A 22638-nucleotide genomic window follows, 5' to 3' on the forward strand; every position below is an offset into this window, starting at 1 on the left:
CATTGAGTAGTAAGAGAAAATACAGATGAATAGCATCACAGCATCAACAGGCAGTATTTTGGCTGCAGAGATGCTGAGCCCACAGCTCCCAGAGTCTACAATTTCCTACATCAAGGGGCTGCAGGTCTAAACCCAAATGATACTGACCTTTTCCTTCCATAAAAGTAACAAAATTTGCATTATATTTGTTGGTGTGGAGTTTCTCTTCCAAGTCAAAAGTTCTTTTTCCTTCAATTTCATCATCTGAAATGCCATCATCTTCATAGCGTCGTCGCATGGTACCACGCTGGGGAGAGAGGGACATAAGGATGAAATCACGTACTTTTTCATGCCTTTCAGTTGCTATGTTAAGCATCAATTTTCCTTGCCTTATAGATCTTTTTCTCAACTAAAGTTGAGCTAATATTCTCAGAATGTACAAAATTTTAAATGAGTCACTAGGTTTCCTACTTGTAAATTTTACCACTGCTAACTCTTTGAGCCTAGAGATATAAATTTACAACGAAAATATGACCAAATCGGGCCTACTAAACATTTTATTTGTCTATCATTGCTTAAACTGTCTTCATAGACATTACAGGCCAGGATACAAAACATAATTTTTTCATGGGGAAGGCTCTTTCTAGATTAGCTTTCTAAAACAACCTTCAAGAATAGACTAAAACATTTGAATAAATGAAACAGAAACTCTTTTACAGCAGCTAAAGAAAGTTAATCTAAACAATAGTATTCCAAACAGCAGACCATCAATACTTAGCATTAAGGATAATGTCTTGCCAAAGAAAGATATACAAATGGCCAAAAAGCACATGAAAAATGCTCGGGATCATTAGTCATTAGGGGAAATACAAATTAACACCACAACGATACACCACTTCACACCCACTAGGATGGCTATTATCAAAAAGGTAGACGATAACAAGTGTTGGAGGGCATGTGGAGAAACTGGAACCCTTATACAGTGCTGATGTGAATGTAAAATGTTGCAGCCATTTTGGAAAACAGTTTTGCAGTTCCTCAAAAAGTTAAACACAGAGTAAGTTATCATATGACCCAGCAATTTTATTCTTAGGTATATATCCAAAAGAATTAAAAACACACGTCCACACAAAAACTTGTACACAGATGTTCATAGCAGAACATTATTTATAATAGCCAAAAGGCAGCAACAACCCAAATGTCAATCAATTGATGAATGGATTAACAAAATGTGGTATATTTACACAATGGAATAGTATCTGGCCATAAAAAAGAATGAAGTACTGATATGTGCTACAATATGGAAGAATCTTAAAAACATGCTAAGTCGCGGAGCAACTGGGCCCGTGAGCCACAACTACTGAGCCTGCGCGTCTGGAGCCTGTGCTCCGCAACAAGAGAGGCCACGATAGTGAGAGGCCCGCGCACCGCGATGAAGAGTGGCCCCCGCTCGCCGCAACCAGAGAAAGCCCTCGCACAGAAACAAAGACCCAACACAGCCAAAAATAAATAAATTTATAAAAAAAAAAAAAAACATGCTAAGTGAAAGATGCCAAACACAAAAGACCATAATCATATTTTTATTTTTTTATTTTTTTACTGTACGAACGCCCTTTATTGTTTGCAACAGGAAGTGGAAGAGAGAGGATACGACAGATCCGGCTCCTGGGGCAGCTCCAGACTCGGTCACCGCCCTCAAAAAGTCATAATTTTATTTACATGAAATGTCCAGAAGAGGCAAATCCACAGAGATAGAAAGTAGATTAATGTTTGCAATGGGCTGGGGAGAGGGAGAGATAGAAGGTAACTGTTAACAGTATGGGTTTCTTTTGGGAGCAATTAAAAATGTTCTAGAATTAGATAGTGGTGATGTTTGTACAACTCTGTGAATATACTAAAAACCACTGAGTTGTACACTTTAAACAGGTGAATTTTATGGTATGTGAATAATCTTGTAAGCTTTTTTTTTTTTTTTTTTTAAAGATAACACGTTGCTTATGCTGCAAATTTACCTTTTGGTATATTTTACTTTAGCCAGTGTTAAAATTTGTCGAAGTTTCTTGAATACATACACGTAGGACAATTCACGTGGGAGGCAATGAATGGTAAAGTAGCCCTACTCCAGTATGTGCTAAGAACAACCAAACCTGGAATTTAAAGTTATTGATGATCTAGAACTGATTACATGGCACCTGAATTTATATAAACACATAAGAAAATGAGACACTGTAGAAAGGTCTCTTAGGGAATGGGATCAGGGAAAGGGCAGAAATAAGTCATAAGAAATAAAAACTACAGGAAATAAAATTGACTGTTACACACCAGAGGAGAGCAAGATTCAATTTACCAGTTTTAGGTAGAAACACTGATAGATACCTGGTATCTTTTCCATATTTGGCAAAAAACCAAATAACACTCTTGGGCTTCCCTGGTGGCACAGTGCTTAAGAATCCGCCTGCCAATGCAGGGCACACGGTTCAAGCCCTGGTCCGGGAAGATCCCACATGCCGCGGAGTAACTAAGCCCGTGCGCCACAACTACCGAGCCTGCGCTTTAGAGCCCGCGCGCCACAACTACTGAAGCCTGCACACCTAGAGCCCGTGCTCCGCAACAAGAGAAGCCACTGCAATGAGAAGCCTGCGCACCGCAACGAAGAGTAGCCCCGGCTCAGGGCAACTAGAGAAAGCCCACGTGCAGCAACGAAGACCCAACAGCCAAAAAGAATAAATAAATTAAATAAATATAAAAAAAAAACCACAAAAAACTTTATAACACTCTTACCTAGCACTTTGTTGCCATAAATCACAGCTCAAAGGCCAAAAGACCTAATTTTAGTAGACCTCTCACTCTAAAAATGCCATCACTGCTCAAAATATTTTTAGTTACCTTTATATTTGAAAGGGGGAGTGGTATTTTCACTGATAATTTCTTAAATGGGTTTGTTTTTTAGAAGACACCACCCCGTTCTCTTCCTCACCTTATTTCATATATGTGTGTTTGAAGAGAACTCCAAAAGATGAGTTCCAAGTATGTCAAAAAGCAGGAACAATACCATCGGAATAAATGTAGTTTCCCACAATAATCACTTTTAGAAAGCATTCATTTGTGCCCAGAAATAAACCCATACATACATGGTCAATTAATTTATGACAAAGGAGGCAAGAATATACAACGGGGAAAGGATAGTCTCTTCAACAAATGGTGCTGGGAAAACTGGACAGCTACATGCAAAAGAATGAAACTGGAGCACTATCTTATACCATATATAAAAATTAACTCAAAATGGGTTAAAGACTTAAATGTAAGACCTGAAACCATAAAACTCCTAGAAGAAAACATAGGCAATAAGCTCCTTGACATTGGTCTTAGCAATTTTTTTTTGGATCTGACTCCAAAGGCAAGGGAAAACAAAAACAAAAATAAACAAATGAGGCTACATCAAACTAAAAAGCTTCTGCACAGCAAAGGAAACTACCACCAAAATAAAAAGGAAACCTACTGAATGGGAGAAGCTACTTGCAAATCATTTATCTGAAAAAGGGTTAAAATCCAACATATATAAAGAACTCATACAACTCAATAACAAACAAACAAACTGATTAAAAAATGGGCAGAGGATGTGAATAAACATTTTTCCAAAAAAGACACACAGGTGGCCAAGAGGCACATGAAAAGATGCTCAATAACACTAATCATCAGGGAAATGCAAACCAAAACCACAGTAAGGTATCATCTTACACCTATCAGAATGGCTATTATCAAAAAGATAACAGGGACTTCCCTGGCCGGCCAGTGGTTAAGACTCCATGCTTCCACTGCAGGAGGTGTGGGTTTGATCCCTGGTTGCGGAACTAAGATCCCTCATGCCACACAGCATGGCAAAAAAAAAAAAAAAAAAAAAATTGGGACTTCCCTGGTGGTGCAGCGGTTAAGAATCCGCCTGCCAATGGAGGGGACACAGGTTTGAGCCCTGGTCCGGGAAGATCCCACATGCCGCAGAGCAACTAAGCCCGTGTGCCACAACTAGTGAGCCCACGTACCACAACTACTGAAGCCTGCGTGCCTAGAGCCCATGCTCCACAAGAGAAGCCAGTGCAATGAGAAGCCCACGCACCGCAACGAAGAGTAGCCCCCGAAAACCCACACGCAGCAATGAAGACCCAACGCAGAAATCAATCAATCAATCAATCAATCAAGCTACCATATCATCTAGCAATTCTACTACTGGGTATCTAACCGAAGAAAACGAAAATATGAATTTGAAAAGATATATGTGGGACTTCCCTGGTGGTCCAGTGGGTAAGACTCTGCGTTCGCAATGCAGGGGGCCTGGGTTCGATCCCTGGTCAGGGAACTAGATCCCGCATGCGTGCCGCAACTAAGAGTTCGCATGCCGCAACTAAGAAGCCCGCATACGCAACTAAGAGTCTGCATGACACCACTAAGAAGTCCACGTGCTGCAACTAAATTTCCCACGTGCCGCAAGGAAGACCTGGTGCAGCCAAAAATAAATAATAAATAAATAATTTTTAAAAAGAAAAGATATATGCATCCTTATGCTCACTGCAGCATTATTTATAATAGCCAAAATATGGAAGCAATCTAAGTGTCGATTTGACTGATGGATGAATGAATAAAGATGTGGTACATGTGTACACACACACACACACACACACACACACACACACACACGATGGAATACTACTCAGCCATAAAAAGTAATGAAATCTTGCCATCTGCAGCAACATGAGGGTTGAGAGTATGACGCTAAGTGAAATAAATCAGGTGGAGAAAGACATATGCTGCATGTATGTGGAATCTAAAAAACAAAACAAAATCCAGAGTCATAAACAGAATAGATTGGTGGTTGCCAGAGGGGTGGGCGTGGTGTGAAACAGCTGAATGGGATTATGAAGTACAAACTTCCAGCTATAAAATAAACAAGTCATGGGGATGTAATGTACAGCATGGGGGAATATAGTCAATAATACTGTATTAGCTTTGTAAGGTGACAGATGGTAACAAACCATTGTGGTAACCATTTTGCAATGTATACAAATGTTGACTGTTGTACACCTGAAACTAATATAATATTGTATGTCAATTATACCTCAATTTAAAAGAGAAAAGAAAGCATTCTTTTGCATAAATTCTAATATGCACATCAAAAAAATCCCAGTCATATTTTCAAACTTTAACGTTTCCTAGGTCAACTATTACTCTTTTTCAGTCAAGACATCATCATCTTGATTATCCCAACATTTCTAACATGGTAGCCAGAAGTTCTCTGTCTCTTCTTTCTTTTTACATGCTTTTATTCTTCCTATATTCAAGAAGAATTATTCTTCCATTTGTACTTTCAATATGGAAAGTGTAAGGATATAAGGAATACTCCTGCCCCAGCCAAGCTATGCCCATTTCTTAAGGACTACAGAAAAATTAAATTCTTGTTTTCTTTTGATTGTTGCAATTGGGAGGTCAACAGTAATGTGAAATTATTTGTGTTGGTTTTAACACTGTCAACGATAAGGGTTCCCCGCCTCCATTCTCCTATCTATATGTAAACCCTGGTGAAAGTAAACATCTGCGGCAAATCTGTAAGTGCTTAAAAAACATATTCAATCCTCAAAATAACCCTGGAAATCAGTAGTCAATGACACAATCTGCTACAGGTGAAACTCAAGGCAATGCCACTTTAACACTAAGGAAAGCAGCCACCAATCTCCTCCAGCCTACCAACATTACCAAATAATTCTAAATGGTTTAACTAGCATGCTGTGCTATTTTAAATTCTAGGTGCTTTTTGGCAACCTAAAGGATGTTTTTGGCCTCCCATAGACACCAGCCCTTGTTGAACCCAGTGTCACAGTAGATAGCAGGCACAAACTGATCTATGAAATCCATTCCAACCACATTTTCACTCAAAAGCAATTTGTACTTTCCAGGGTTAACAGTGAGTTTTACTACTGAATCACCAATTATCATTTATTCTATTTAGATTACCAAACTATATAGCAAACTCATGTTTTCCAGAATTCAAATAATAAAAAGAATTTTAGGGGTTTCCCTGGTGGCGCAGTGGTTAAGAATCTGCCTGCCAATGCAGGGGACACGGGTTCGAGCCCTGGTCCGGAAGGATCCCACATGCCACAGAGCAACTAAGCCCGTGTGCCACAACTACTGAGCCTGCACTCTAGAGCCCATGAGCCACAACTACCGAGCCTGCGTGCTGCAACTACTGAAGCCCACACGCCTAGAGCCCGTGCTCCGCAACAAGAGAAGCCACTGCAGTGAGAGGCCCGCACACCGCAACGAAGAGTAGCCCCTGCTCGCCGCAACTAGAGAAACCCCGCGCGCAGCAACAAAAACCCAACACAGCCAAAAAAAAAAAATTTTTAAAACTGCCTTAAAAAAATATTTACCACTCCTGGTCAGGTGGTAATTAACTATATTAAATGGTAGAAACGGCCACATAAATGGAATATTTAGATTAACTCAAGTACTGACAGATAAGATGAAGGGCTACAGATACTATACTATACTATACTATACTATACTATACTATACTATACTATACTATACTATACTATACTATACTATACTATACTCTCCTAGATGGTTAGCTGTAGAAAAGACAATGGTGGGAATTCCTTGGCGGTCCAGTGGTTAGGACTCCATGCTTTCACTTCTGAGGGTTCGGGTTCAATCTCTGGTGGAGGAACTAAGATCCCACAAGCTGCAGCGTGGCCAAAAAAAAAAAAAGACAATGGTGCAAGAGTAGATGCAAACAGGTATCCACTATTACACAGAAACATCTGGCATTCTCTTTTCTAAACATGTGTAAATGGAAAGCAACCTTTAAAACTATAAAAATTTTAAAAATTAAAAAAAATTTTAAAATGGTGCTGGGACAACTGGATATCCACATGTAAAAGAATGAAGCTGGACCTCTACCTCACACCTTATACAAAAAAACTAACTTAAAATGGATCAGACTTAAATGTAAAGGCTAAGACTATGCAATTCTTAGAAGAAATTGTGGTGTAAATATTCATGACTGTGGATTAGGCAACAGTTTCTTAGATAAGACGCCAAAAGTACAAGTAACAACAACAAAATAGATTAACTAGATTTCTTCAAAATTAAAACTTTTTGTGCTTCAAAAACACTATCAAGAAAGGTAAAAGGCAATTTATAAAATGAGAGAAAATATTTGCAAATTATATATCTCATAAGGGTCTAATATCTAGGATATATAAAGAACTCTTACAACTTAAAAATGAAAAGACAAAATATAAAATTAAAGTGGGCAAAGGTTTGAAAGAGTATTTTTCAAAGATATATAACTGGCCAATAAGCACATGAAACATCATTAGTCTTTAGCTCATCAGTCATTAAGGAAATGCAAATCAAAACCACAATGAGATACTACTTCACACCTACTAGGTAATAAGTGCTGGTGAGGATGTGAAAAAAGCAAAACCCTCATACACAGTTAGTGGAAATGGAGAACAGAACAACTCTTTTGGAAAACAGTCTGGCGGATCCTCAAATTGGTTAGAGTTACCATATGACCCAGAAATTCCATTCCTAGGTATTTACCCAAGAGAATGAAAACATGCCACACAAAAACATGTACACCAACATTCATAGCAACATTATTCATTATAACCAGAGTAGATGGACACCCCGAGGGTCCATCAACTGACAAATGGCTAATATAGTATATATCCATACAGTGGAATACAGTTGAGCAAAAAAAGGGAGTGAAGTACTGATAAATGCTACAAACACAGATGAACTTTGAAAAACACACTAAGTGAAAAAAGCCAATCACAAAGGACTACATATTTTATGATTACCTTTATCTGAAATGTACAGAATAGGCAAATCTATAAAGACAGAAAACACAGTAGTGGTTGCCAGGGGCTGGAAGGAAGAGAGATGGGGAATAACTGCTAATGTGTATTGGGTTTCTCTGGGGTAATGAAAATGTTCTAGAATTAGATACTGGTATGTTTTCACAACTTTGTGGATTTACTAAAAACTACTGAATTACGTACTTTAAAAGGGTGAATTGCCTAGCATATGAATTCTATCTCAATACAAAATAACGATGGGCAAGCTGTAGAAGAATAAAGGTAATACAACGTACATGTTTAAGTAAAGCAATGTATTTTTATGATATAAGAATAAAGTTTGATGTAGACCAATAGAAGACACATTGCCTGATATCATTTTTTTGAGAAAGCAAAATCTTTTTCTAAACAATTTCCAGACATTTCAGTTGATTTTATATGAAAGGACACACAGACAAGTGACTAAAAAAAGTTATTAAGTATTTAATGAGCTACCATGATGTGCCAAAAATGCAGAAGCAGTTTGTTAGTTCTGAGAATTTCCATTCCATCTACTGATATAATTCACCACATTAACAGATTAAAGGAGAAAAATTACATGATCAGCTAGATCTGAGCTATCCAAAATGTTAGTTACATGTGACTATGAGACTTAAATTAATTAAGATTAAATACATTTTCAACAAATGATGCAGGGAAAACTGGGTATCTGCAGGCAGGAGAATCAAGTTGGACCCTTACTGACACCATACAGTACAAAAATTAACTCAAAACAGATCAAAGACGTAAACATAACTGCTAAAACTATAATAAAATTCTTAGAAGAAAACATGGGAAAATCTTCACAGCATTGGCTTTAACGAGGATTTCTTAAACGACATCAAAAGCAAAAGCAAAAAAAACAGACAAAATGGACTTCATCAAAATTTTAAAAATTTGGGGACTTCCCTGGTGATCCAGCGGTTAAGACTCCATGCTCCCAACGCAGGGGGCCTGCGTTTGATCCCTGGTTAGGGAACTAGATCCTGCATGCCGCAACTAAAGATCCTGCACGTGGCAAAGAAGATCCAGCGTGCACAACTAAGACCCGGCACAGCCAAATAAATTAAATAAATAAATAAATATTAAAAAAAAATATATATAGGGAGAAAATATTTGCAAATCATATATCTGATATGGGATTAGTATCTAGAATATATAAAGAACTCTTACAACTCAACAACAGAATAAACCCACTTCAAAAATGGGCAAAGGACTTAAACAGAAATTTCTCCGAAGAAGATACACAAATGGCCAATATGCACTTGAAAAGATGTCTAACATCACTAGAAATCAAACCCACAGTGAGATACCACTTCACATCCATTAAGATTCCTATCATCAAAAAACCACAAAATAACAAGTGTTAGCCAGGAAGTAGGGAAATTGGAACCCTATGCATTGCTGTTTGCAACCTGTGTAAAAAAACAGTCTAGCAATTCCTCAAAAAAGTAAACACAGAATTGCCATATGATCCAATAATTCCACTTCTAGGTATATACCCAAAAGAACTGAAAGCAGGGACTCAGACACCTTGACACCAACGTTCATAATAGCATTACCCACAATGGTCAAAAAAAAAAAAAGGTGGAAATAGTCCCAAATTTCCATTGACAGATAAACAAAATGTGTTGTTTACATATACAATGAAATATTATTCAGCTATAAAATGAAATGGAGGTCTGATACACGCAGCAACATGGATAAACCTGGAAGACATCATGCTAAGTGAAACAGGTCAGACATAAAAAGATAAAAATATTGTATGATTCCACTTATGAAGTACCTAGAATAGACAAATTCATAGAGAAAGTAGATTAGAGGTTACCAGGGGCTGGATGGAGGAGGAATGGGAAGTTACTGCTTTATGATTACAGAATTTCTATTTGGGGTAATGAAAAAAAGTTTTGGAAACAGTAATGATGGTAGTACACTGAATTAATACACTTAAAAATGGTTAGAATGGCAAGTTTTGTTATAAATATTTTACAATTTCTAAAAATTAGTAATGTAATGTATCAAAAATCTCCCTTTGAGAATCACTGTACAGGAACTTCCCTGGTGGTGCACTGCTTGAGAATTCGCCTGTCAATGCAGGTGACACGGGTCCTATCCCTGGTCCGGGAAGATCCCACATGCTGCGGAGCAACTAAGCCCATGTGCCACAACTACTGAGCCTGCGCTCTAGAGCCCGCAAACCACAACTACTGAAGCCTGCGCACCTAGAGCCCACGCTCCACAACAAGAGAAGCCCCCGCTTGCCGCAACTAGAGAAAGCCCATGCACAGCAACGAAGATCCAACACAGCCAAAAAAAAAAGAATCACTGTACAATTCTATCATTTTATATCAAATAGTTTTTCTTGCTAAGATAATCAACCTGTGAGAATCAGGAAATATGACGGCATTATTTTACAAAGAAAAAGAAAGGTAAAACTGACCTAAGTCTAGAAACAATAAATGCTGGAAAGGGTGTGGAGAAAAGGGAACACTCTTGCACTGTTGGTGGGAATGTAAATTGATACAGCCACTATGGAGAACAGTATGGAAGTTCCTTAAAAAACTAAAAATAGAACTACCATACGACCCAGCAATCCCACTACTGGGCATATACCCTGAGAAAACCATAATTCAAAAAGAGTCATGTACCAAAATGTTCACTGCAGCTCTATTTACAATAGCCAGGACATGGAAGCAACCTAAATGTCCATCATCGGATGAATGGATAAAGAAGATGTGGCACATACATACAATGGAATATTACTCAGCCATAAAAAGAAACGAAATTGAGTTATTTGTAGTGAGTTGGATGGACCTAGAGTCTGTCATACAGAGTGAAGTAAGTCAGAAAGAGAAAAACAAATACAGTATGCTAACACATATATATGGAATCTAAGGGAAAAAAAAAAGGTCATGAAGAACCTAGTGGCAAGACGGGAATAAAGACACAGACCTACTAGAGAATGGACTTGAGGATATGGGGAGGGGGAAGGGTAAGATGTGATAAAGTGAGAGAGTGGCATGGACATATATACACTACCAAACGTAAAATAGATAGCTAGTGGGAAGCAACCGCATAGCACAGGGAGATCAGCTCTGTGCTTTGTGACCACCTAGAGGGGTGGGATAGGGAGGGTGGGAGGGAGGGAGATGCAAGAGGGAAGAGATATGGGAACATATGTATATGTATAACTGATTCACTTTGTTATAAAGCAGAAACTTACACACCACTGTAAAGCAATTATACTCCAATAAAGATGTTTAAAAAAAAAAAACTGACCTAAGTTAACCCTCTTAGAAAACAGCAGAAAAACAAGAAAGCAAAAGTGTGTAAAGGGAGAACTTATCTAGTGTCAATTCTACTATTGCTACTTTGCTGTGTGATCTTAGGCACTTAAGTAAATCATTTAACCTCTCTAGATCCTAGTTTTCCCCTGGAGGTAAATAATTCAAGGTCCCTTTGTGTTCTAAAATAAAGTCCTCAACAATCTGATTCCATCTAAGATATCAGCCTTGCTCCCTTTTACATTATACCATGTTGAAATTTTGCTACATACCGGTCCCCCAAGTCTGTCTGCCCTTATTCATAGACTATCTAAATTCCAGACCTAGCCCTCTCTGTCCTGACCAGGGACACTGAGAGAGACCAGTGGTGGGTTGGCAGGGTAGCCCTCCTAGGGACTTCCACATCGTCCTGCTGTCTGCCTACCCCCCCATATTAAACAAACCTCCGTGTATCTCAATCAACCAGATGTTAGAGGCAGTTCTTTCTGGAGAGCTTAGGCAATTCCCACTCCCCTAGGGATACAAAGGAGTCAGAGAATGAAGAAATTGTATAAAGTATGAAAAGGCAGTTAGTTTTTTATTAATGACACCCACAAGGGCTACTGCTCTGAAGGTGAACTATGATGCCAGGGCAAAATAACAGTAGTAATAGCAGTTAACATTTGAGTGCTTACCACATACCGAGTACTGTAATAAGCACTATGCATGTATTAACACATATAAGAATATTATCCTCTCTACTTTATAAGAATAAAAAAGGCAAATGTAGGATAGAAGTAACTTGCCCAAGTTACAAAGTTAGTAATTGGTGCAGCTGAGATTGGAACCCAGGCACTTTGGTTTTAGAACCAATGGTCTAACCACCCTATACTACTGAAATCATTTTGGAATGAAACTTCAGCCAGACCAGTAGCTTGAGACAGCTGGAAGTAACTGTCAAAGGAAGGAGACACCCAGACAGCTGAAATGGCTCTGTCAGCGAGAGTAGGTAAAGTGGTGGGACCTACTGGCAACAAAGGAGACTATCTATAAATCAGAAAACCATGCTTGGTAGAAAGAAGATGAGCAAAAGATCTTCCCTAAGGTTGGAGGTTTCTGATATTTGCTAAGGGATACTACATTTCTAGCTATGCCACTATTTATTTAACATTCCACCATTCCTGACTTCTAATTCTAGCTTTTACTTGACAAATTATCTTACTGGACATTCAGCTATTCTGGCTGAAATAAAAATATTGCTATTCCTAACCAGAGACCATTTTATATCAGAGTGCTTTGAACTTAGTACATTTATTGTGTATGGTATTAAAATTTGTTCTCATTCTCTGTATTTGTAGTCAGTGACATTTATTACACACCTTCTGTAAAGATGAAATTGCCAACATTTTTTTTTTAACCAAGATTCAATTCTATGTCTCCTATTTTCTCTAAGATTCTGATCTATCTGAGATAGATCTACCCCACTACCTGATAGAAAAGTTTTTATTTACACAGCCTCTTTGCTGGTGATGGTATAAGAAGCCAAGTAATAACTAGATTTTCATGCCCACATCATGATACTGCTTTAAAAAAAAGTTTGGGGGCATCTTTTTATAAATTTATAAAGCTATGTGGATTAAATCTGAATCTTTCCAACATATACCAAAACCCCTATATGATAAGTGCTTAATAAGCTCTTATACATCTTTAAAGAAAGAAGCTGAGGTTCTCAACTAGCCTCTATCACAAAAGTATGAACGTATACATATCCTAAAAATCAACTGAACTTTAAAGTGTTGTTCTCATTTTCTTTCTTTCCATATTTTTGAAAACCCATCATTACTGTAAGATCACACACTGGGACAGGTACATATGTAGATGGATCGTTGCCTACCACCTTCCTATGTGTGTATGTGTGGTTTGTGCTATAAAAATTATTTGAGGGGACTTCCCTGGCAGTCCAGTGGTTAAGACTTCGCCTCCCAATGCAGGGGGTGGGGGTTCGATCCCTGGTCAGGGAGCTAAGATCCTACATGCCTCGTGGCCAGAAAACCAAAACATAAAAAAAACAGAACAAATCAATAAAGACTTTAAAAATGGTCCACATCAAAAAAAAAAAAAATCTTAAAAAAAAAAAAGAATGAGAAAAATAAGTTCTTAAAAAAAAAATTATTTGAACACTTACTCATTCATAAAACAGGACACTGAACATGGAGTAACAGCCAGATGCTCTGCATACAAAGATAAAAGGCACAGTCCTAGCCCTGAAGGAGACTGCTGGCCAGTAGGGGGAGACAGATATGTAAATAAATTACAGTATAACAATTCAATGTGATATGTATTGTATTAAGATAGGTAGATACAAATGTTATTAAAGTCCAAGAGGAAGAAGTAACAGAATGGTTGGTGAAGGCTCCACATAAGAGAAGAAATGTCTGTTCATTCATAATAACTTTACTGAACACCTACTAAGTGCCAAGGACTACAGATACAGACTCTATATTGCTCCTCTATAGCAGTGACCTCTTCAAACATTTTTGGGTTTCCCCCTCACCCTACTGGATTACTCAGGACCTCCTTATTAACTGAGAGGGTGTGGATAACATTTTTCAAAAATAAAAGCTTATAATCTTTGTTTAGAAAATGTGATAATTTCATTACACCTCATGAGGGATTTTAATGGGAACACCCTAAGGTAGTACAAAAACAGTAGGAACCACTGCCTTACAGTGACTGAACCTTGGGCCCAAGTTTTTACCTTTTGATTTAACACTTACTGGCCTTAAAATAAGAGGCCTGACCACAAAGATAAAGGAAGGCACATGCTTAGTTTTAACACGACTGCTTTAATGTATTACAAAGAATGTGTACTGATCAACTGACATGGCTGAAAAGCTTGCATTTCTTCTGTTGACAGTTCAGCCTTCAAATATTTTCTGGGCTAACTGAAGATCACCTTCTGCAGAGATCAACAGTACACAGAGCACTCTCTATATATGAAAAACGTTAGCAGATCACAGTAATTCCAACAAGGCAGAGTAATCCATAAATAGAATTTGGCAAGAAGCTTATTCACACCTAAGTCTCTTTGATTTAAAAAAAAAAAAGATAGCTGAGAAGGCACAATGCTCCAAAGAAGAGGGATACATAACACAAAGTGAACTTTTCCCCTAAAAGTTCCCTCAGAACTAATGTCAAATACCTACTATATACAGAATGATCCTAAAATTCTGAGTCAGGATACAGTTACTCAACCACAAACATGTCCTCCAAAAAACCAACTGGCTGAGAAATGAGTTAAAGTGCTGGATCTCTTCCACCAACATTCCCTGCTTTTCTGCATACTATGTGGTATAATCAACTGTTCAGTGTGCTTGCTGCACAAGTAACCATGATATCGCCACAATTCTGTAAAGAAAAAAACTGTGGCTACAAGTAGCAAAATCATTCTCTGAAATTCAGGATGAAGACAAGCATCTCAACACCATCTTTAAGAGAAATAATCTGGGTTCAGATATTATAGAAAAAGCACATTTTTATTCCCCTAAAGCTTTTTACTAGAATATACATACATTCTTCTTCTTGGATACTGGCAAAAGTAGTAATCAGCAATATTACACTATCAACATGCAAATGTTCAATCCGTTTATCCTCCCAAAGTAGCCTAGTCAAGCCATCAGAGAAACTGGAAATAAGTAACAACATTTGTCAATGTCCAAGTCATGTTGGGGGTTTTACTTCATTCATTCATTCATTCATTTATGGCTGTGTTGGGTCTTTGTTGCTGCCCGTGGGCTTTCTGTAGTTGCAGCGAGCAGTGGCTACTCTTCGTTGTGGCGCGTGGGCTTCTCATTGCGGTGGCTTCTCGTTTTGGAGCACAGGCTCTAGGCACGCGGGCTTCAGTAGTTGCAGCAAGTGGGCTCAGTAGTTGTGGCGCACGGGCTTAGTTGCTCCGCGGCATGTGCGATCTTCCCGGACCAGGGATCAAACCCGTGTCCACTGCATTGGCAAGCAGATTCTTAACCACTGCGCCACCAGGGAAGTCCCAAGGGGGATTTATTTCTTAAATAACTGGGAAATAAAGATGTGTAATTCCCCACTCTACCTTCTATCCCGCTTTCAAATCTTCACCTCCTTTTAGTAACCATAGAATGATTTTTAAACTCAGCACTCTTACTATATGACTCAAAAATTAATCTACTCATTGCCAAACCCCCCCCCAAAATTAATCTGAATTAAGGGAAATCATTACCCAAAAGGAATATAAAAATGTTTGCTTTTTCTAATTGTCCACCTCCTAGAGCAGAAAAGGGAATTTTGGAAGGCCTAATCACTAGGAAATAATCTTCAAATGACCTGCACACAACCAAAATGGATAATACCACCCACCAAAAATGGAAACAATAATGAACTCAGAAATATTCAGTTTCTCCCTCAACTCAACAAATTTCTTAACTTCATTTTCATTAGCCAATGAACATCCATTGAGATTCAAATACTCCCTAAACACTCATGTTTACTGCCTGGTTTGTTTCTATAGCAACAGACACCCAGAATCCAGAAACAAAGATAATGCCTAGTTTTTTCACCATCTTCTGTAACTGATGCAACTGTAAGTCATTAGTATGATACATGGCACAAGCCATGCCATTTCAGTTCCTAGAAGATAAAGACTAGTGTATTTGTTAGGCAAAACAATTTGTAGAAAAAGAAAAAGCCCCTAGAAGTTTACCTTAAATCTAATGGGGACGTAAGAGTGTGACCTTTCTGCCAGTCACTGAGAAAGGTACTGCAAACCTAAAAGGACAGCTTGTTCTGGAAAACACTAACTCTAGACATTTACTCAGTAAATGATATGAACCATTAAATGTGTCCCACATGCTGCTTCTCCTAAATTTTAGGTGAGTTTGGGGAGACAGCAAGCAGTCACTTGAAGCCAGATGATATTACATAAATGTACCTATCTCCAGCCTGGCTATATTCCTCTGATCAGGATGCTTTTCTCTATGGCCCTCCTCTCTGGAGCTATGATTAATGTTTTGATTCACAGACAAAGGTCAATCTCTTCACCAACACATGACCTCTTTCAAACTGTCAAACTTGAGATTTAGAGGAGTCATGAAATTTCATGTTTAGGAATAGAAGCTCTGGAAGGAACTGGCAAAAGATGAAGAGCTGGTATTTTAAACTGTCCCCCACAAACACATATACTCCTCCCCTTTCCCACTACCATGATTTTTTTAAAAAAATTTATTTATTTTTATTTTTGGTTGCATTGGGTCTTTGTTGCTGCACAGGGACTTCCTCTAGTTGCGGCGAGCGGGGGCTACTCTTCATTGCGGTGCGCGGGCTTCTCATTGCGGGGGCTTCTCTTGTGTAGCACGGGCTCTAGGCACGTGGGCTCAGCAGTTGTGTCTTGCAGACTCTAGAACGCAGGCTCAGTAGTTGTGGCGCACAGGCTTAGTTGCTCCGAGGCATGTGGGATCTTCCCGGACCAGGCCTCGAACCTGTGTCCCCTGCATTGGCAGGCAGATTCTTAACCAGTGTGCCACCAGGGAAGCCCACCCACTACCATGATTATATTATAATCCTGGCAAGACCTTTTTCCTTCTCATCTTTCAGTCACTCATTTGTGCCAACTAAGGTTAAAGCACAGAAAACTATGTCTTCACTTCTGAATTTACCTAGAAATGTTAGTATACGAGTGGTAAACTGACCTATAGCATTGAGAAGCCCAAGAGCAAAAGGAATACTTAGATAAAGCAGTTATACTCAAGCTATGAGAGAAACCAATAATGCAAGTTAATGACCACATATTTGCTAACTTCTCCAGACATCTAAAACATTACCAATCACCTTCAACCAAGTGAACAATCTTAGAAAATTCACCTTCAGATATGACCCTGTTTATTACTTATTATTTTGAGCAAAACTACATAATGAGAACAAAGGAACTGGAGTCAGAGTGGGTGTGGGCCTGGTCTAGGTACTGGTACTTTGAGCTTCAAATTCCCGAAGCTTCCATTTTCTTGTGTGAAAATGTCAAGAATTTCACTTAATGCACAGGATTGTGGTGAGGTTTAAATGAGAACATATGCACAAGTACTCTTCAAACTATAAAGCATCCCATACATAAAAAGAGGCTGAATGTAGTAGTGGCAGAGTCTAGGGTTCAAATAATAGTTCTGCCTCTCACTGTACATGAGCTACATTAATAATTAAAATAGAAGCCATCACACAGGACTGTATGAGGATTAAGTGAGATAAAAGATGTGAAGTAGCCAGCACATGTCCAAAAAATATTAGCAATTATGGTTTTGAACAGGAATCTACACTGGACTGGGAAACAAACTATCTTTCCCAAAAAGAGCGGTTTATGCGGCTAGAGACAAGTCATACCTCACATGCCTTTTCTCAAACAGCATTAAACATCAGATAAGATTTTTTCCTCCCTTATCATCCCAAGTGGCAAAGCTTCTAATAAGTTTCCTAAGTCTATCCCTTTCAGGAGCTCTTTTATGGTTTCACCATCTCTATCTCCTTACATCAAATATCTAATCCTAGGGATGAAATTTCAGGAAATGCAGCAACTGTACCCTCTCCATCCCCCCACTGTCAGCAATTTAATATGAAGTGGTCATTTCTGGAAGGTGTTATTTGGGAGAAGCCTAAAAGCCTAAGTGGTAGAGCTGGCTCTACTGTTGTTGATTTCTGGGTAGCAGGAACTTAAAGGAATGGTCATATGTGAACAGGGGAAGTGCAGAGCCAGAAGACAGAGGAGCTATGTGCTTATATAAGAACAAGTTTTTGGACATTAAGACAGACAGAAGGCTGAAGACAGACTAAAGGAGAAAAGAGAACTGACGAACAAAACTAGAAGGTTTAGAACACAGTTCAATTCTTGACGTAAAATAAATTTCACACCTGCCTGCCTGTGTTGCTCTAAAATCTCAGAAAGTGCTATAGAAGTAATCATGTACATTTACAGAAAACAAGAATTAAATCGTCTATTGCTATGATTCTCTTGTATTGTTGGGATGTAATGAAAGAAAACCCTGGTGAAAAGCATACAATTATGTTAGAATTTAATACTGCCAAGAGAAAGGGGAATAACCAAATAAACTGAAATGATTTAATAAATTGTAATTCATCCTTCACTATACTTGTTAGGAAGCTTGTTTAGTAGTGGAAGGAAGTTCCTGAGAGAGACAGAGTAAAGAATCAGAACAGGGACCTAAAAACCTCTTTTCCCACCATCATCCTCATAGAGATTCTAAGCCTGTGTGTCCCACAGCCTTTGTACTAGGACTTAACAGGACTTACATATCCTGAGTACTTACTATAGGCTGAGTTCTGTCCAAGACAGAACAGAAATAAATAGAAGAGAGCGGCTATTTTCAAGTAGCTCATAATTTGTTTGGAAAACAGAACCCACTTAATTAAGAAAAGACTAGAGGCATAGGCAAGAGCAGAATGAGAACGAGAACTTAAGAGTAGGTTTAGACAATCCAATTTCACACAGGTGAGTGTTGCTATGAAATGCTACAGCTAAATATCAATGTGACTAGATGTTACTACATTTTCTATCATAATGATAGCTAACATATGAACGCTTCCTTGTGCTAAAGCATTTTCGAGCCCATTTTTCTAGCTCATTTATAATCCTCACAACAACCCTATGAAGACAGTAAAATGTCAATTTTAGTTATTAAGAAAGAATTAAAAAGGTTGGGTAACAAGCCAGGATTACTCAACATGTAGCTAAGCTGGGACTCAAATCCAGCCAACTATTATAAAAAAAAGCATATATTCTAAGTCAAACTCACAGAAGCAGAAAGTAAAATGGTGGTTGCTAGGGACTGGGGGAAGGAAGAAACAGGGAGTTGCTGTTCAGTGTGTATAAAGTTTCAGTTATGCAAGATGATCTGTTGTACAACACTGTGCTTATAATTAACAATATTGCACATTTAAAAACTTGTTGAGGGCTTCCCTGGTGGCGCAGTGGTTGAGAATCTGCCTGCTAATGCAGGAGACACGGGTTCGAGCCCTGGTCTGGGAAGATCCCACATGCCACGGAGCAGCTGGGCCCATGAGCCACAGCTGCTGAGCCTGCGCGTCTGGAGCCTGTGCCCCGCAACGGGAGGGGCCGCGATAGTGAAAGGCCCGCGCACCGCGATGAAGAGCGGTCCCCGCACCGCGATGAAGAGTGGCCCCCACTTGCCGCAACTAGAGAAAGCCCTCGCACGAACCGAAGACCCAGCACAACCAAAAATAAATAAATAAATAAATAAATAAATAAATAAATAAATAAATAAAAATTAAAAAAAAAAAAAAAAAAAAAACTTGTTGAGAGGGCTTCCCTGGTGGTGCAGTGGTTAAGAATCTGCCTGCCAATGCAGGGGACACGGGTTCAAGCCCTGGTCTGGGAAGATTCCACATGCCTCGGAGCAACTAAGCCCATGCGCCACAACTACCGAGCCCACGTACCACAACTACTGAAGCCCGTGTGCCTAGAGCCCATGCTCCGCAACAAGAGAAGCCACTGCAATGAGAAGCCCGCGCACCGCAAGGAAGAGTAGTCCCCGCTCGCCGCAACTAGAGAAAGCTCGCGCGGCAGCAACGAAGACCCAATGCAGCCATAAATAAATAAATAAATAACAATAAAAAAATAAAAAATAAAAACTTGTTGAGTACAGATCTCAGGTTTTTTATATATACATACATATATATATATATACATTTTTTTTTAAACCACACAAAAAAAGTGTGACTCCCCTTCTGCAAAAAAAAACACAGACAAAAAATAAAACAAAACCAAAAAAACAAGCCTACATTCTTACCCCTATGCCAGAAGTTCTCGAACTTTTTGGTTTCAGGAATCCCTTACACTCTTAAAAATTACTGAGGACCCCAAATAGCTTTTGTATATGTGGGTTACATAGGTCAATATTTAGTGATTACAAATTAAAATGGAAGAATTTTCTAAATATATAATTGCAAAACAAGACAATGTCTTGTATTTCCACAAAGGCTCAAGGAAAACTTCAGGATTTCACTGGACCACAATGAAGTTACAGAGATTACAGCATGTATAATCAAAAAGTAGCTAGTAAGAGCACAATATGAGTACTGAAAACTGAGTTAACCTCTGAAAAAACACATTTAAATCCTACTACTTTACAAAATTTTAGAAAACACAAGAATACACAAATACACATTCTATTAACCCTGAGAGTGATGTCATCACACATCATGTAAGTTCTGGAAAACTCCACTGTATTTCTGGAAAATCTCCACTTATTAGTGAATGAGACAGAAAAAGGCAAATAACATCTTAGTATTACTATGAAAATAGTTTTGACTTCACAGATCCCTATACATAAAAGAATCCTAAGTATATATCATACTGTGGGAACCACTGTTCCACACCAATCTTCTTTAAATCATGGGTCATAAAAATCAATGTAGGTCAGATATGCATTTTTAAAATGAAATAATAGAATAGAATGATACGGAGAGTATCAGAAAACACAGTATGGCTAAGTACCATTTCCTGAAACTGTTGTTAAAATTATGTACACCCATGTGTATGAGTGTACTAGGTCCTAACAGAAAATGTATTTCCTGGACTTCCCTGGTGGCGCAGTAGTTAATAATCCACCTACTAAAGCAGGGGACATGGGTTCGAGCCCTGGTCCGGGAAGTTCCCACATGCTGCAGAGCAAGGAAACCCGTGCGCCACAACTACTGAGCCTGCGCTCTAGAGCCCACGAGCCACAACTACTGAGCCCGTGTGCCACAACTACTGAAGCCTGTGCGCCTAGAGCCCGTGCTCAACAAGAGAAGCCACCGCAATGAGAAGCCCGTGCACCACAACGAAGAGTGGCCCCTGCTCTCCGCAACTAGAGAAAGCCCGCGTGCAGCAACAAAGACCCAACGTAGCCAAAAATAAAATAAATTAAAAAAGAAGAAAATGTATTTCCTACTGCAGCTCAGTCAAAAACTGAAAAACACTGTACAACATACTAATTTCCCTATACTACTGCCAAAGCAGAGGCTATACACACATAACCTACAATCTGTATACTAAAAACTGAGAATTTGTGATAAGCTAGATATTCTCCAACATGAAGGCAAATAAAGGTTTCAGGTGGATACAATTTCTATAAATTGAATAGTCACAGATCACCTCACCACGCTATCACGCTGTTGCCACAGCCACCACTAAAGCCTTCCTACCACCTTTGCTTCCACAGTCAGTTCAGGTAAATAGGAACGCAAGAGTTATCCAAGCTCCATCAGCCACAAATAAAGGTGCTCTTCCCTTCCCTCTACACAGAGCTCTTGACTTATCACAGGTTGACTTCCTAAATGAAGGGCCTGCCTTCACAGCAAACTGGTCAACAATCACTTCGCTGCTGGCATTATGGTTACTGCTCTCATCCTGAATCTACAGGATTTCTTGGGTCAAAACAGCAGCATTCAGACAATGGTTCAAGTTGTAGATCTCTCTCTGTATCCTGGCAAAGGCAGGCCTGCATCTGGCAAACTGCAACAAATGGAAACAGCAGATAGTGAAAGGCAGAGCCTGTCTGCACCAACAGCTGAAGCTCCACCCACAGCCTGGGCACAACCCAGGACACCCAGAGATCTCAACAATGGTCTCCCTGAGAGGCTACAAAGACAAACTCTACTGGAGGCAGTGAATGAAACATAACATCACTGCCTCTTCCTCTCTACCAGAACTGAGCTGCAGAACTTTATCTCAGAAACAGTTTCTCTCTCAATTAGTCCAAATAGACTAACAAAAGCCTGATGAAAATTATCAGAGAAAAGGCAGTGAGGCAGGGCTGAGTTCAGTGATGCATCATAATGGCATATACTTTTAAAAAATTGTAGTAACGTACACATAATGCAAGATTTATCATTTTAACCATTTTTAAATGTACAGTTCAGTGGCATTAAGTACATTCACGTTATTATGCAACCAACACCACTATCCTTCTCCAGCCAGAAGTTTTACATCATCCCATACTGCAACTCTATACTTACTGGCATATACTTTTTCAATGATCCTATTTTTCTGATATCAGCCTACCCTAAGTTCCAAGTGCACCCCGTCCAAGAACAGATCCAATCCCACTACTGTCTTCAAACTTGGGAGGGGAAAAGGCAAATTCTGTGAGAGCAGAAATCTTTCTTTTTACTGCTGCCTCCCAAGAATCTAGCACATGCCTGACAAATATAGATTCAAATATTCATCTGTTACATGGCAAAAGTTATCCCTAGAGTACTTACTAATTGCAAAGGGAAAAATATACCTTTACAATGGAAAGATCTGCTGGTTACCACCTTAACCAGTCTTAACCATCACTACCAGTGGGACAACCTAGCACTGTGCACCTTCTGACTTGATACAATTTGAAGTGCTCAATCATCCAGGAAGCATCCTTGCCCAAATGTTTAACATAAATCTAATCCTCTAGACTCAAGTTCTA

General features: G+C 39.0%; 1 protein-coding gene and 1 non-coding gene across 2 annotated transcripts in view; one reads left to right on the forward strand and one right to left on the reverse strand.

Moving 5' to 3' along the window:
* KDM2A (lysine demethylase 2A) overlaps positions 1–22638 on the reverse strand; it is a 104980-nt gene that overhangs the window by 43978 nt on the left and 38364 nt on the right. The window contains exon 3 of the mRNA XM_007171047.3: positions 148–286. Coding sequence (XP_007171109.1) covers positions 148–286 — 139 coding nt within the window. The remainder of the gene's footprint in view (positions 1–147; positions 287–22638) is intronic.
* TRNAA-CGC (transfer RNA alanine (anticodon CGC)) lies at positions 4261–4333 on the forward strand. The gene has a single exon. It is a non-coding gene; the product is annotated as a tRNA-Ala (tRNA).

Source organism: Balaenoptera acutorostrata, chromosome 9 (genome assembly GCF_949987535.1).
Source record: "Balaenoptera acutorostrata chromosome 9, mBalAcu1.1, whole genome shotgun sequence".
In the NCBI taxonomy this organism is placed as follows: domain Eukaryota; kingdom Metazoa; phylum Chordata; class Mammalia; order Artiodactyla; family Balaenopteridae; genus Balaenoptera; species Balaenoptera acutorostrata.